General features: G+C 42.9%; 1 protein-coding gene across 1 annotated transcript in view; it reads right to left on the bottom strand.

Annotated features, from left to right (window-relative positions):
• IGHMBP2 (immunoglobulin mu DNA binding protein 2) overlaps positions 1-15,877 on the bottom strand; it is a 352,665-nt gene that overhangs the window by 197,622 nt on the left and 139,166 nt on the right. The window contains exon 9 of the mRNA XM_085644756.1: positions 5,048-5,230. Within this exon, the coding sequence (XP_085500882.1) occupies positions 5,048-5,230 (183 nt within the window). The remainder of the gene's footprint in view (positions 1-5,047; positions 5,231-15,877) is intronic.

Below are 15,877 nucleotides of genomic sequence, written 5' to 3' on the forward strand. Positions count from 1 at the left end.
CAGTGCCACTGCAGCACAGCCATGCATATTACCAGTTTCCTTACCGCCAGCGGTCTCATGGGGGTTCTTACTCTATGAAGCTGGTGGCGGTCAGGATACAAAGGGGGCCCTACAGGGCCTCCCTTGCCCTAGGCAAGTTGGTGTATGCAGGGGGGGCAAATGGTGTGCCCCCTTCTGAATTCACGCCCAGTTCCTGCACGTCATGGACATAACAGTCCAGGCCTTGCAGGAACTTGCTTTGGAGTTCCCATTGCGATGCCTTTTTCAAAGGCAGCGCCATGTGAACGCCAAAGGACTGCCCGTCAGACAACCAGAAAACTTGTAATCTGGCAGGTGGCCTGAGGTCGAGTTTGGTGGTGAGGGGCGGTGGGGTGCCACCCCTCACCACCAAACTAGTAATCAGGCCCTTAGTCTTTCACATTTTCACATGGTCCTGTCAACTGAGTAATATAAACCATAAAAAACATATACTGCATGGCTTAGAATCATTTGCTCCTCTTCAATCTCTGTGTCATCTTTCATGGCCTCTATGCCTAACTTGTGAAATCATGGCCTCCTCTAAACAAATCACAAAGGTAGGTGTAAAATCAAGTATATTCTCCAAGTCGGTGAAGTAAGATAAGTTTATTCAGCAAAAGGAAATGTCCCATCCATCAGCTTGGTTCAGTCAGGTGCAACTGACTTGCTGGCCACACACATACATTCCATTGCTATGGAGCTGCTTAAACAACAACTGAGGCTCTTAAAGGAACAGCATTGAACATCAAATAAAGAGGTACAATATAACAGTAGACCTGTCTTGTTAAGAGCAGAGAGAGCTACCACTTCCAAATCCCTGCTCGTTATGGAAACCCAAGAAACAGTGATTCAGACTGATTCTTTTTTCCTTCTCTCATCTCCGTTTTGCAAACTATTTTGCTTTTTCTATCAATTGCTCCTAAGTTTTCAAAAATGATAAAAGTGATTTAAATTTGCTGTACAGGCCCGAAGTATAATACTCAATGTAATTTACCATGGTCATTTTACTAATAACAGCCGTGAAAAACATACTTACTTTTGTATATTAGATGATTGACAGGCAAATATATATCAGGTCAGTGCTTCAAATTATTTTTAATTTCTGAATAAATAAATAGGTTTCGCACTAATTGAGCAAACTGGTATATACGGTCCTCTAGAGTGTATTATGTTGAGAGCATCGTAAAGCTGTTTATACTTATGTCTGATTTATAATCTGAGGAGCACACACAGAAACTTGAAACAGGGAGCAGTATAAAAAGAGGGCCTGTAGTATCCCTCACAGTGGATGGTAAGCGTTGGGCTAGTCCACTGTTTGGCAGTGCTTCACTTTCTTGTCAAACCCATTTGCTTGCTTCTTATTCAATAACTTTCCTTCCTTTTATTGCGTCCTTCTGATTGGATGGGGTAAAAACGTCGACGCACCCTTATATGTCTACACAATGCTTCTGATCACAGATTAATTCACATAGGATCTTGTAGCATATGTGAAAAACCATAAAGACATATCAAGAAATAATGTACCTTTATATTTTACTTATTCACTTTTGCCGCATTTGAAATATATTGTATATACTATTTATCACCACAAGTCACCAATATTTTGCTCTTTTGAACTTATGTATTATGACAGCCCATAATACTTTATTCCCTTAAATTACCAAATTGCAAAATTTTTATTGGTGTGTGCTTCTTTCCTCATTTATCTGATATCTGTTACATGTAATGAATATTTTTTGTACTTTCTAAAAGAAATTAGAAATTCCCGACAGAACCATTGTATTTATATAATACGCCCACCCAGGTTCTGAGAGACACCGGGTCACCCCATTATTTTTGCTCAATTTCTAAGAAAGACAGCACGCAATTGGCCAAAGGAGGGTGCATGTCCCGCCTTCTCTCTGCGCTAGCCAAGGGTCCGCGGGAGCAAGCACGGCTTTCCTCCCTCGTCATGGCTCATTAAGCACTGCATGCACTTTCAGCTCCAAACGCGGTCCACCACCCCCACGTCCAACACCACCACCACGTCCAACACCACCACGACTACCACGTCCAACACCACGTCCACCACCACCACGTCCACCACCACCATCACGTCCACCACCACCACCTCCACGTCGTCCACCACCACCACGTCGTCCACCACCATGTTCACCACCACCACGTAGTCCACCACCACCACGTCGTCCACCACCACCACGTCGTCCACCACCACCACATCGTCCACCACCACCACGTCGTCCACCACCACCACGTCCACCACCACCACCACGTCCACCACCACCACGTCATCCACCACCACCACCACGTCGTCCACCACCACCACCACCACCACGTCGTCCACCACCACCACGTTGTCCACCACCACGTCCACCACCACGCCCATCACCACCACCACCGCCCATGACAGGTAAAGTGTCACTGGAGGGCAGGGGTAATAGGAGTGTCAACCCCGGCTGTACACGGGACATTTAAGTAAGCATTGGGTGCGAGAAGACCGGAATAGGGGCTAGAAGTATTACACCAGACCCAAGATACATTTTAAAGAGGCGCAATGTCACAGGGGCTCCTGTAAAAGCACTCGCAGCATCTCTACCTCACAGTGGCATACCTGCACGAGCCACTCACTCAAAACAAGCATTGGCATAGCCAATAGGTCTCGCGTTTGGGACCTTATAAGTGTTTAGCCATGCAACACTTGATGTTGTTGCACCAAGGATATTGTGCTAGATAACTAAACACTTATAAGGTCCCAAAGGCTAGACCTATTGGCTATGACAATCTTGTTTTATTTTGCCAATACTGCATCAGCAGCTGGCACTGCCAAAACCATACAGTCACCAAAATCAAGATCCATTGGATTGGTTATTTCTTGTTCAAACTGCACCAAGTGTACAAATCTAACTGCAGCCAGGCACTAATTAGCTTTTAATTTAAAACATTTTATTAATGGTTGGATAGTATTAAAACATACTGAAATCAGAATAATTTAGATATATGAATTTGTTTCCACACAATCCTGCTAAAATGACGGAACATCTTATTATAGCAATGTGCAGGTAAACATAATTCCAACCTACTCATGTCCTTAATTAAAGGGATACCAGGATCCCCCAGGAAACCATGTTCCATTTCAGTTTCAAAGCTATTAAGTATAGATTTGGCTCCCAGAGGACCAGGCTTCTAATCTTGCCTGTTCATTTTAAGGGAGAAACTGCAACATGGACTGACCTACTTTTTCTGACTGCTTGTTTTCATAGGCAGAAGAACAGAATGATATTCATGCTGCTTAGTGGATGTATTAAAAACACGAGATGGAGCTCATAAAAAAACACAGAGCAATAAAGGATGGAGGGAACAGTAGACGGAGTTATGCTAATCGACAGCCAATAAATAACAGTGGTGCTCCTCTGATGGATGGCACGGCATGACAGCTGCTGAACGGCGGTGGGGTGGGGCTAAAAAGGATACCTGGGGTAGGGCATCAATCCCAAATCTATTCAGACAAAATGATTTAATAGAGGTGGAACAAGACAGTATGACGCAAAAGACACTATGTCAGTTGCCTTTGCGCAGCTCGGCCACCCTCTGACATCAGAGACCACATGTACGACCGTTTCGAGCGGTCGCAAACTACCAATAGGGCTGTTTGTGACTGCTAAATAGGTCTGTGGCATGTACAAATTCTATTTTGTGAATCTGGAACCTTTTATTGACTTGCAAAATCGGGTTTGCGACTCGCTATTAAGAAGGGGTGTGCCAAGGACGTCCTTGCCTAATAGCGACTTGCAGTGCCATGTACGAATGTTTTGCTACCGAAATGCGGTTGTAAAACATTCACATTTTACTGCCAATGGAAAGTTGGTGGTAGACGACTCGCAAATATTATTTTAATAGCAGGCAGTCGTCCCACGGACCACTGACTGCTCTTAAAAAATTAAACTGAAACGCTTCATTTTTCTTTTTGAAATTCATCCTGTTTTCCTTAAAGGAAAACCGGTTCCATTTAACACACAAAAACAAGCATTTGCAATGCAATAGGTCTCGCATTTGTGAGTTTAAGCTATTGGCATTGTAATTTATCTGTTTTGAAAAGTAACACAAAAAAAGGCATTGTCATTTACAGTGCCCATAGCTCAAACTCGTGTAAATTGGAGAACTATTTCATATTTAAAGAACCGGACGCCATTGTGCCGGGCTGCTTGGAAAGTGAAATTGCTCCTGGAATGCTGAATGTTGCAGGAAAGCATGTCGTGCCTGCAGTAGGAGAAACTTATTAAAGAAAATAGTGCTGACAGACATAAGAGATACCGTTTAACAACATAAGTAAAAGGGCCAGTCCTTATGGGAGGTTAAAAACTATACTGAGGAGGGACTAGCAAGCCTATTAACGAATTGGAAGCCAGCATTTGCAAAGTACACTGACACAAACCAATAAAAAATATGGGCGGAGCTTCAAGTCCATACTCTAATACAGCATGCCTCGCAGAGCAGTGCATGCGCTGCCCAGGCTCGACCTAAAAAACTGCTTTATTAAAAAAGCAGTCACAGACATGGTGGTCTGCTGACCCCAGCAAGCCGCCATCCCTCCGTTTGCCGGCCATTCCCAATGGGTCGCAAATTGCGACCTGCTTCATGAATATTAACGAGGCAGATCCCTTGCGACCCATTCAAAAATCCCAAACAGTGCCTCAGACACAGTTATAAATTCCATTTTGCGAGTTGCAAACTGCGAGTCGCAAAAAATTGATGTTTGCAACTTGCAAAATGGAATGGTCGTACATCTGGCCTAGACGCCTAGTGTGCTGATGAGTCCAGTGAGTAAACCAACTTACCTTCAAAGCAGTTACCTTAAAGCATGTTCCTGATTTTTATTACCACATTTACTTATTTTTCACTTAGTAAACCTTCTTTTTCATTGCTGACTAGACGAATAGTAAGATAGCTATGCATCGTTTTCTATTTAACATAACTAGAATTCAAAAGTATTGAACTGAAAATTAAACAAAATGTGAATAATGTAACTTACTTTAACAAATGATTTGCAACAGATGAGTGGGCATTCAGACGTCCACCATACAATTCTTCAGAAGCCCACTGCATTATAGACTTATGCATCCGGTACTGCACTGTCAGCATCTTTACCACCTTCTCACCATACTTCTCAATTAGACGCTCCATTAAACTCAGAGAAAGGCCTTTAGCAGCAGCACTACACCAAGGAGGAATAAATTAACAAACCTGAGGTAAGAGAACGTGAATGTACCCACAGTCTTTATTAATTTAACAAAGTCAACTATAGTAGAACGACACCATAGTCAGTTTGCGTTAACAAACAACATTTAACAAAACTGAGAATAGGAGAACATATTATATATAGACAGTGTTGCACTAAAACAAAGAAAGTGCTACATACATAAATATACATTGGAATCATTAGTTTTACACCAATTTGTAAGTTTAAAATCTAAGTAATAAATGCAATAAATGTACATTATTTTATAAAGCATGTGCTATATTTAACCTTATAACAGCAGCTTCCATTTTAAATTGTCATGCGAAAGTTTTAATGCAATTTCAAGAACTGGCATTCAGCAAAATGTAGAACACAAACTTCATAAATCAGTTTTACCAATAAAAATCATTTTTTCGAATGAATCCAGTCATAGCTAAGATCTCTAAAACTGCATTCTTTCCTCCAGACAGGCCATAAATAAATGATTATTATGCTATATGTATGAGTGTGTGTATGTATGATGAGGGCACAAGTTATAGTTACTTTAGGGCACAAGTTATAGTTACTTGATATAACTATTACTGGTGAATTTCAGTGGATTTGTGGTTTAAAATGTCATGTTTAAACTGACATTTTCACCTAAGTATGACCTCCTATTAAGCTTTGTTTTTTTCCGTGAATTTCTAAGTTTTTTTTAATGTAAAGTAGGATATTATTACAATTCTTGACTAGAACATCCTTTTAGTTTTATTTTTTCCAGTGAATTTCTAGGCCTTTTTAATGTAAAGTAAGATGTCTATTGCTGGGCCAGGCCCTGCGCCCAATCCCCGTGGGCGCCCGGCAACGTGTACAGCGGCTATATCATTTAACATTATAAAGGGTGTCATTTTGAGTGAGGCAGACCGATTGAATTTGTCACAGGGTCAGAACACAAAAATATAAAAAGGGGCCTATTGATTTTTTCAAGGGGTCAGTGCATCAGCCTATATAAAGCAGACCTATCGGCTTTATCAAAAAGTCACCAATAACTAAAATCAAATGTAAATTTGATAAATTCACACACAACATGTTTAATAATCATTATTGTCACAATATTTTCAATATGGCACTTGAAAAACCAATTAAACATGTCTTTGAGGCTTTTAAAAAAAAAAACATTTTTCCGGCCACAAAGTGCAACCATAGAATCAACCACACGAGGTTCCTGCAGTCCATCTAAAGAGTATACAGATCCAACTTGATGTGCTTTAAAAAATATGGTAAGCTCTCATTGGGTCATTGATTCAATGACCCAGGAGACTTACTGTGTTTTTTTTTAAATGTTGCTGGGGGCTGCTGCGCTCCCTGTAGACCCCCACAACATGGAAAAAAAATGCTTTGTAGTGCACCTGTGCCTTTTAGAGGCACCACCATCATCCAAAAATACTAGTAAAAAGCCCTTGCAGGGCTTTATGAGTGGGCTCCTTCTTTACTAATTAACCTTTAAATTGAACCCTTATAATTTACCCCTGTGCAAAACCACCCCCTCATTCCCCCTTACCTCTCTACGTTGTCTTCACTCCAAGCACTTCCTATTTACGTTTCACATCGTAAAGAGGAAGCGGAAGTGTCTTTCCGTTTTCTCTTACGACGCCGATTGCCTCCTCTTCTTTCTTCAATTTCTAAAAATAATGGAATTCAGGTGCGTTTCTTTTTTTTGTGGGGGGAGACCCCCCCAAGCCCCCTTTTTTTAACCAATTTTTTTTTCGTTTTTGGGGGGGGTTTACCCCTCTAACCCCCCCTTTTTTTTTACTTTAACACACATGCCTTTACTACGTATCTCATAGTAAAGGTATGCGTGGTAAAGGCTATTTGTTGTAACCACGCATGCGTTGTAATGCATGCGTGGTTATTGTTAGGCGTGGAAACAGCTGTGTTGTAGTGGCCTTTTCCCACAATATTGTTGGTGTCTATATTCAGTAGTACAATTATGTGTGCCTGCGGTAAGCCAGACAGAGGTCGGTTTCCCATTTAGAAGCCGCGTCGCTAATGGCAGCGTGAAGGTGAAGCAATCCGTCAAAATGTAATTTCACCTCTTTATTCTTTAAAAATAATGTTTTTATGTGTGCTGCAGTGGCTGAACGATAACATTCATACGAATCGATAAGCATTCTGTCATCAACCACATAACTGATAAAAGGTAAAACATCGTTCAGATAATTTGCTTCACTGCAAGCCCCAAAAAACATATGCACATACAGATTTGAACTATCGTCCAAACATTAGCAATAGATTCCCCATTTTGAATTGTGCTTCTAGAATGTTTTTTAAACATGCTCATGTTTCTGTGAAGTGACCACTTGAGATAAATGTGAAGTTTTCGTTTCTTGCTTGTTAATTATAAAATGCAGGTGCAGCAAGACTGCCTTATCTCAGCTATGTATGGTTTGAGGCCTTAAACTTTAAGGGAACTGAGGAAATAAATTAGTTGTTTTGCAATGGATGTTCTTCCTGAGCGCTCATTTGTGAAAATCGTGCTTTTTAAGTTAGATAAAAGTGGCATGTGCTCGAAAATGTAACTCCTGTAATATGTAACCAAGACGCGCCCTTCAGGGAAGGATAGGCCGCTGGCACAAGCAATGCCGTTTGCTTCAAACAACAGCTTTGGAACGGTGATAACAAACAAGCACAGGCCCCTCGAATTCATTGCTGTAAATCTGCTTTGATAACAGACTTATTTTTCCTTCTGACATGGATAATGAGTTGGCATTTCTAATATAAACCAATTAGCGTTCAAACATATATAAGGGGCATCACAATCCAAGCACGTTGAAACACTTGCCAGATTTAGATTGGACTTGGTGTGGGGCTTGAGAAAATACAGTTTGCTTATTTTTAAATCACCATGAATGCGTATTGACTGTTCATTACTTTCTAGAAAAATTATCTTTTAGAAATGGTTAAGTGAATCTCGCATAGACTGATGATGTGTCCAGATGGACAAAAACGTAGCGTTTGAGGATCCAGGGAGCTGTCGTTGTCTTGGATGCGCAGTGCCAGATAGGACAAGTTATCTCATCAGCTCTATTCGGACAGTAGGATTTAAATTGTCTAACAGTCATTGTGGACCAGGTAAGACACCAAGACTGGGTCAGTGGTGCATAAAGGCGAACAGGGTTCCACTCTGAATGTTGTTTTCTTCATTCAAACTAGATTCACAGAGGAGACAAATGGTTAGAGTCCACCATCTAAGGTGGGGTTTGATTCCCACCTCGAATACGGTTAGAATCCCTATTTTTATCCCTGGAGGCTTTGAAGTCCTCATGAATAAAAAGGTGAAGGTACCGCCAACACCCCAGAAACAAGCACAGGTTGCAAACTACATCTAGCCAAAATTGAAACTGTAGTATAAGCAACTGTTGCACTGTAATGAGTTGTCTTCTTGAAATGCTGTGTTATATATTCACATGTTGCAACAGAAGTAAGAGATTTGATGAAACTCTTTCTATCGCAACCCAAGCAAGATGAAACACTTGACAGATTAGACTTGTGTATTTCCGCCTCGGGGCTTGAGCAAATAAAGTTTGCATCTTTTACACTTCTACATAAAGCGCCAATAGTGGAATACAAGCAACTTGATAGTGCCCTTGTTTGGCTTCCTAGTAGGATCCGCTGCTACAGATGAACGTGGCTATCTGGAAACTTATGAACCATCAGAAAGTTATTGTCGAATAGAAGAAGCTGTTGGGGGAAAAACGCTACTCAAAATGAGGCTACCAGAATCCTCTATGAGTTGCTGGAGCTCTTCAAATTCTTAGGAGCCTGATGGAAGGAATAATCCGCCTTCCTCATCAGATTATTAACAGCATCACCTAGAAATATTTTGCATATTCACAGGCGGGAGTCAAACTGAAGCCACTATGTATTCTCTATGCAAGAAGAAAAAGACATCGATATCAGAGGAAATGCTATATTTGGAAAATGGTGGAAATGGGACTGAATGCTTGGCTTCGGGTATCGGCTTCCAAGTTTTTATTCCTTTCTAAATGTAATACAACCTGAAAAATTTATTTAGGAGGAACCATTCCAAAGGCTGAATAGCTAGATGACAAAGGGAATGAGGCCAAGGCCCTATGTGCCGCTTGAAGCAGACAATAGCAGATGAACTGTCTATTACATCTGAGCAAGGGAAGATGCAAGTCAGAGAAAACGGCCCGAGTTTTCAGGTGTTTTGTGATGGAAAAGTTTTTACTTGATTCAGACTCTGTGAAACGTGCTAAACAGCAAGCTCACCGTTTATATCATGAGAGAATATTTGGCATTTATCTATTACATAGAGGTCCAAAAACGGAAAATTCTTTGAGAAACTCGCCTTCCAAATCTTCCATTGGCAGTAACAGGTGCAGAGCTATAGGTTGTGGCGCTCTCCCCATCCATATTACCAAAGCAAATAGGGGCCTCATGTATTACATGTTTTGGCAGTTGTAAAACCTGAGAATCAGGCTTTGTACCAGCACAACATGATTTCACAATGTGCAGATCCCTTTTCAAAAGTCAGAAAAATGTTTCCGACTCAGGAAATATATTTTTCAACTCTTTCTGAATTGCAACCAAGACAGGTTTTGAAAGAGTGCTCTCCCTCGTCTTTGCAAGTTGCTAAGGTTTGTATCAATGGCTTATGGTTTCAATTACCATTGAAAAGTTACTTTAAAAGTTGAGGTGCTAACTGATTTGCAAAAGGGACACTGTCCCCAGAGAACAGCTTCCCATTTAGGATTCATGTTGGATGGCCTCAGGGGGTGAGCATGCATTGAGCCAAGGATCCACTGCCTACTCCCAGGAAGTGTTCTCAATCGGTAAACATTTTTTTAAGCAGGTTCGGTCTGTTTAATGGACCGGGGCCTTCGAGCTCCCTTTCTTGCATCCGCCATACAAGAACAATGACATTTTCCTGTGACAGTGGATGTGCCTTGGAATAGATTAATTCCCAACTTAAATGACTGGCTTCCAGTTGGTGCTGCTACAAGTTCCCTCTTCAAGATGTTGTTTAAATAATTTTCCTGTGAAGTCAATTCCTGCTCTACACATAAATAATGGAGCTCAGATTTCCATTAACCTATTTTTCGGCATTTTCATTACCCATCTTAGAACTTGGGTATACTTATGCCATTTTTTTCTGCTGTTGCTTTTCCATTATGAATTGTTTAGCCAGGGAGATAATTCTAGACTCTACTCCACCCCGCTCTGTCTCAAAGCCGTTTTAGTATGTTGCTTCCCAACTCTGGTGAAGCTCTTTAACTTCAATCAAAAGCTATTCATATTGCCAAGTAGTTTTTCTGCCCTTTGTGACTTTTTTCTCCTATCTGGGAACCTCTTAAGGTCACTTACAACACCTTTCACATGATTTTTAAGTGTGGGTGGCAAGGTGGAGTCACTCTTTCTTTGAACAAATGTGAAGAAAATAAGAGAGCTTCCCTGAGTCCAGACCTTGACAGGCTGGTATGTGGCAGGGGTTGGTTTTACCTATGGTAATAAAAATATTACTAGACATTTGAGATGAGCAGATTCAGTGTTGCTCGGTGTTGTGGGGTGCTCTATAAAGGAGCTGCTCTCCACCAAAACGTGGGAACTATCCAGAGTTCTCTGATATATATATATATATATATATATATATATATATACACACATAGTGAAGACCTAGTTTCCATAGGAAAAGCATTTTTTGATTTGCCAATAACTTTGGCGCTGTTTGACGAATCTTCGCGAACTTTTCAAAACTAATGGGCCACTCAGTTCAGCCGCTGTTTTGAAAATTTCAGAGTGAACCGTCAAGCGGGGGCCACGAAAAAGGGGGCTCCCAAAACAATTTTTCTCCATGTTAATTTCCATAGGAAACTTTAGACACGGCAACAGCCCGAACTGCAGAACGGAATTACACCAAATTTGGCAAAAAGGTAGCTCTTGGTTCAGAAAGCACTCTTTTTGTTAAATGGTTTCAACCCGTTGAGTAGTTCCTGAGAATTTTTAAAATTTCTCAGATATAGAACTGTGGCCCCGGTGGATCCATGAACCCTCCCGATCTCATGCCTGAGATCTGATTGGCTGCCAACACTTCAAACCAGGAAGTGTTGGCAGCCATCTTGTAACTTGTTTGAACCGAGGCTCAAGAAAAAAACAAGAAAAGGGGGCAAGGTAGAAACATTCTGACCCCCCCCTAGGCTTGTTCAGGGGGTCCCATAAAAAGCCTTTTTTTAAATTTTCGGTAGGATTCGCGGTTTGTTTACTTTAGGCCCTGGGTGGGCCAGGTTCCCGGAGGTAATCAAAAATAGTCATGGGGAGGCCCGGCTGGGCCCCTGCAGCCCCGAGGACCACAACCTCACCGGGCCTTATAGTTTGTAGTGCGGGGGGCCACGCGCCCCCCCCTGCCTGGGGACCACCACCTCCCCAGGTTTATTTTAAAAATGGGAAGGGGGGACGCACGGCCCACCTCCTGGAGCCGAAAATGGCCTCCCTGGGGCTCGCCACCACCAAGGGCCGGCACCATCAATGTCCCGGGGAGCCCACCCCAGGACATTGCAGTTTGCTATGGGATGGCAAAGCAAACAAGTCCTCCGGTTTGAGTAAGCGAGAGCATTATGCTCTTGCTTGCTCAAAGTGGAGAATGTTGCTTTTTACCCCCAGGGAGCTGCATGTCAGCACTTCCCAGGAGGTAAAAAGCAATGCCAGCTCACGCAGGAGCCCTTCAGGCTCCCCCCGCGGTCCTAAAGGAGATGGCAGTGCCCCAGGAGATGGGGTCCCCAGGGCTGTAAATGGCCCAGGAGGGGTGCAGTTAGGCCCCATCCCTCTTATGAATGTTTTTTTTTTTTTTAATTATAAATGGCAGGGCCCCGTGGGTTGGGGGACGGCTTCCCGAGGCACAGAATTTTAGGTAAAGGGGACCACGTAAGCCCCTTTCCTAAACAACAGGATGAATAAAAAAAAATGTTGTCAAATCGCTGAGGCCCCGCCCCCTTTCTCCAATACTCTGCATACATGCCTCATGGCGTGCTCTTCGTTGGCGGATGAAGTCCCCTTCGCTGCCGAGGCTCCTTCGGGGTAAACTACGCCATCTATTGCCTCCAGTAAGGCCCACAACGTGGGATGGCTAATCAGTGGTCTGAGGCCACGGCCCTTTTTCTACCACTCTGCAAACGCGCCTCTCGGCACACTGCTGGTGGGACGATGAGGTCCACTTGCATCCTGAGGGCCTCAGGACTGAAGTGGACTTCATCCCCCAAGCAGCAGTGTGCCAGGAGGTGCGTTTGCAGAGTGGTGGAGAAAGGGTGTGTGGCCTTGGACTACTTCTCAGCAATCCACCTGTGTGGGGCTTGCTAGAAGTAACTCGTGGACTAGTTGGCCCCTAAAGACCATCAGCAGCAAAGAGGACTTCATCCCCCAACCAAGAGTGTGCCAAGAGGCGTGTTTGCAGAGTGGTGGAGAAAGGAGGCATGCCCGCTATCAAAACTCAGCAATCCTGCTGTGTGAGACTTCTTGGAGGTAATAGGAGGGGTAGTTAGCCCCCAAGGACGTCAAACCACCCCTCCTGTTACCTCCAAGAAGTCCCACACAGCAGGATTGCTGAGTTCTGATAGCGGGCCACGCCCCCTTTCTCCACCACTCTGCAAATGTGCCTCCCAGTGCACTACTTATTTGGGGATAAAGTCCCCTTGGCTCTAGAGGGACCTTGGGGACCAAGAACCCTTCCTGGTACCTCCTTTAAGTCCTACGCAGCTGAATTCCTGGGAGCTGGTCTGAGGTCCAACCCACTTTCTCCACCACTCTGCAAACGTTACTGCTAGTTAAAAAACCTTAGAAATTCACTAAAAAAACAAAGGTTACAGGGACGTTATAGTTAGCAAATTGAATTTAAAAAACCTTAGAAATTTACAATAAAAAACCCAAAGGTTTCAGGGACGTTATAGTTAGGTTGACATTTCACTCGTACAAAACCAGAGAAATTCAGCCATTATAGTTAGCTGATGTGAACTATAACTTGCACCCCCACAATGCACTGCATATGACCTCACATATTACATCAGTCATGATATGGTCAGTGACATCACTGATGACACCTCTAAATGACATCAGTGATGACATCATCCACATCATCTCTGACACACCCACTCACACCCCATAGAATCTTTTAAACACCCACTGCTACTGCCACTCCCACATAACCATTCACAAACACATTGACAGAGCCATACCAGTACTTACACAGCCACTCACTAATTCATAGATCTAAAAACACACATCCACTTGCTCACCCATACTGCCACTCATACACTGGCTCGGTCATCAATATAGACATTGACATATCCACTCATATGCCAATACAGGCACTCACACGCTGAGTGAGTCACCCATAGAACTACTCACACACCTATACACTCACCCAAACTGTCAATCATACAGGTACGTACTAACTCAAATAGCTAAATAAACATCCACTTACTTGCCCATACAAATAGTAACGCATACGTATTCACCTATACAGTCACTGACAGAACCATGTACTCATCCATATAGCCACTCTCACATTCACTCACTCATACAGTCACTCATATACCCAGTCACTCACCTATACTGCCTTTCACATAACTAGTTACTCACCCATACTGACACAAGCACCCACTCACTGACACAGCCATACAGACACACACTCACCCGTACAGCTTCTCACACACACACTCACTACCCCATACAAGCACTGGCACACCCACTCACTCATCCATACAGGCAGTCACACACCTCCTCACCCACACACACACCCAGACAACCAGAGATAGTCAACCAATCAAACACCCATATAGCCATTCAAGTACCCACTAACACACTCATACACCCACTTAGACATCAACTGACAGACAGAAACATTCACAAAACCAGTCACTCATCCATACATTCACTGACACACCTAATCACTCACTTAAACAGTCAGTCACGCACCCACTCAGTCATCCAGTCACTCATACACCCACCGATTAACAAATAGACCTAGGTTTATATATTTAACACTCAAACTTTTTTTTAAACTCAGTCACTGGATGAAGTCATTACTGATGTCATCAGTGATGTCATTTGAGATATCATCAGTGATGTCACTGACCATGTCATGAGTGATGTAATATGTGAAGTCATAAGCAGTGCATTGCAGGGGCACAAGTTATAGTAACCTCAGCTAACTAGAACGGCTGAATTTCTCTGGTTTTGTACAAGTGAAATGTCAGACTAACTATAACGTCCCTGAAACCTTTGTTTTTTTTGTGCAAAAAGAAAAAATATATATGTATGTATATATATATATATATATATATATATATATATATATATATATATATATATATATATATATATATATATATTACCTACTGGCGGTCGCCAGTAGGTAGTTATAGTTAGGACCACGTTTCCATAGGAAATCCGCAACATTCTATTTTGAATAACTTTGGCGCCAGTCGACGAATCCTCGAAATAGGTGGGGCGCTACGCTCCGTTCCTACCCTGAAAGTCTCGGGGGGATTCGTCAAGCGGGGGCTGAGATAAAAGGGGGGTCCCAAAACGCGTTTTTCCCATGCATTTTTCCATAGGACCTTTAGACAGGGCTACAGCCCGAACGGCTGAGCAGAATTACTACAAATTTGGCAGAGAGGTAGTCCTCAGGTCAAGGAAGTGCCTTTTGTAGGTTTGGTGTAAATCTGTTCAGTAGATTCTGAGAAAATAGCCTTTAAATCAATATATATATCTGAGCCAGCTTACGGTGCGCTTACGGTACGCTTACCGTACGCGTACGGTGGCGTGCGCGAGCGCGATTCTGATTGGCTCTTAGATCTTAGTAAACATTCGAATCGGCCGAAACCAGGAAGCGGCGGCCGCCATTTTCTCTCTCGCACTGATAGTCATGTTTAAAAAACAAAGCACAAAAACATGTAAAGGGGCTGTTTAGACAGCTCCCACACACATAGCCATGTTGAGGGAGTCCCCAAAGGTCCCCCAAGGTCAAAAACGGAATTTTTATTTTTTCGCTAATTTCGCCGATTACGCTTACCGTACGCGTACGGTAAAAAAATTATAAAAAAAAAAAAAATGATCCACATTCTCCCCACCCCGTGTGTAATTGGTGCCCGAAGGGCAAGAATTGTGCATGGCTTATTAGAGAGGACATAAACTGAAATATTAAAAAAAAAAATAATAAAAAAAAAAAATATCCACACTCTCTCCACCCCGTGTGCAAATGGTGCCCGAAGGACACCATTTGTGCATGGCTTATAACATTTACGAAAAATTAAAATATTACCTTTCGAAACGAAGTGCATCAAATGTCCGCCATGTGCGCACGGTGCGCGAAGCGCATTGTGCATACATGGCCCATCTAGCGTAACGTGGGCACGCGGTGCGCGTAGCGCACCGCGTGCCCACTGTGCGTGCACGGCACTAACTGCGTAAAGTGGGCGCGCGGTGCTCACTGTGCGCGCACGGTGCGCGAAGCGCACCGTGCGCGCACGGAACGAACTGCGTTAAGTGGGCGCGCACGCCACGAATGGCTTAAAGTAACTTAGCATTTAAAAAACCGTACAAATTCACTGAAAAAACCATAGGTTTCAC

This window comes from Triturus cristatus, chromosome 3_1 (assembly GCF_964204655.1).
Source record: "Triturus cristatus chromosome 3_1, aTriCri1.1, whole genome shotgun sequence".
NCBI lineage: Eukaryota > Metazoa > Chordata > Amphibia > Caudata > Salamandridae > Triturus > Triturus cristatus.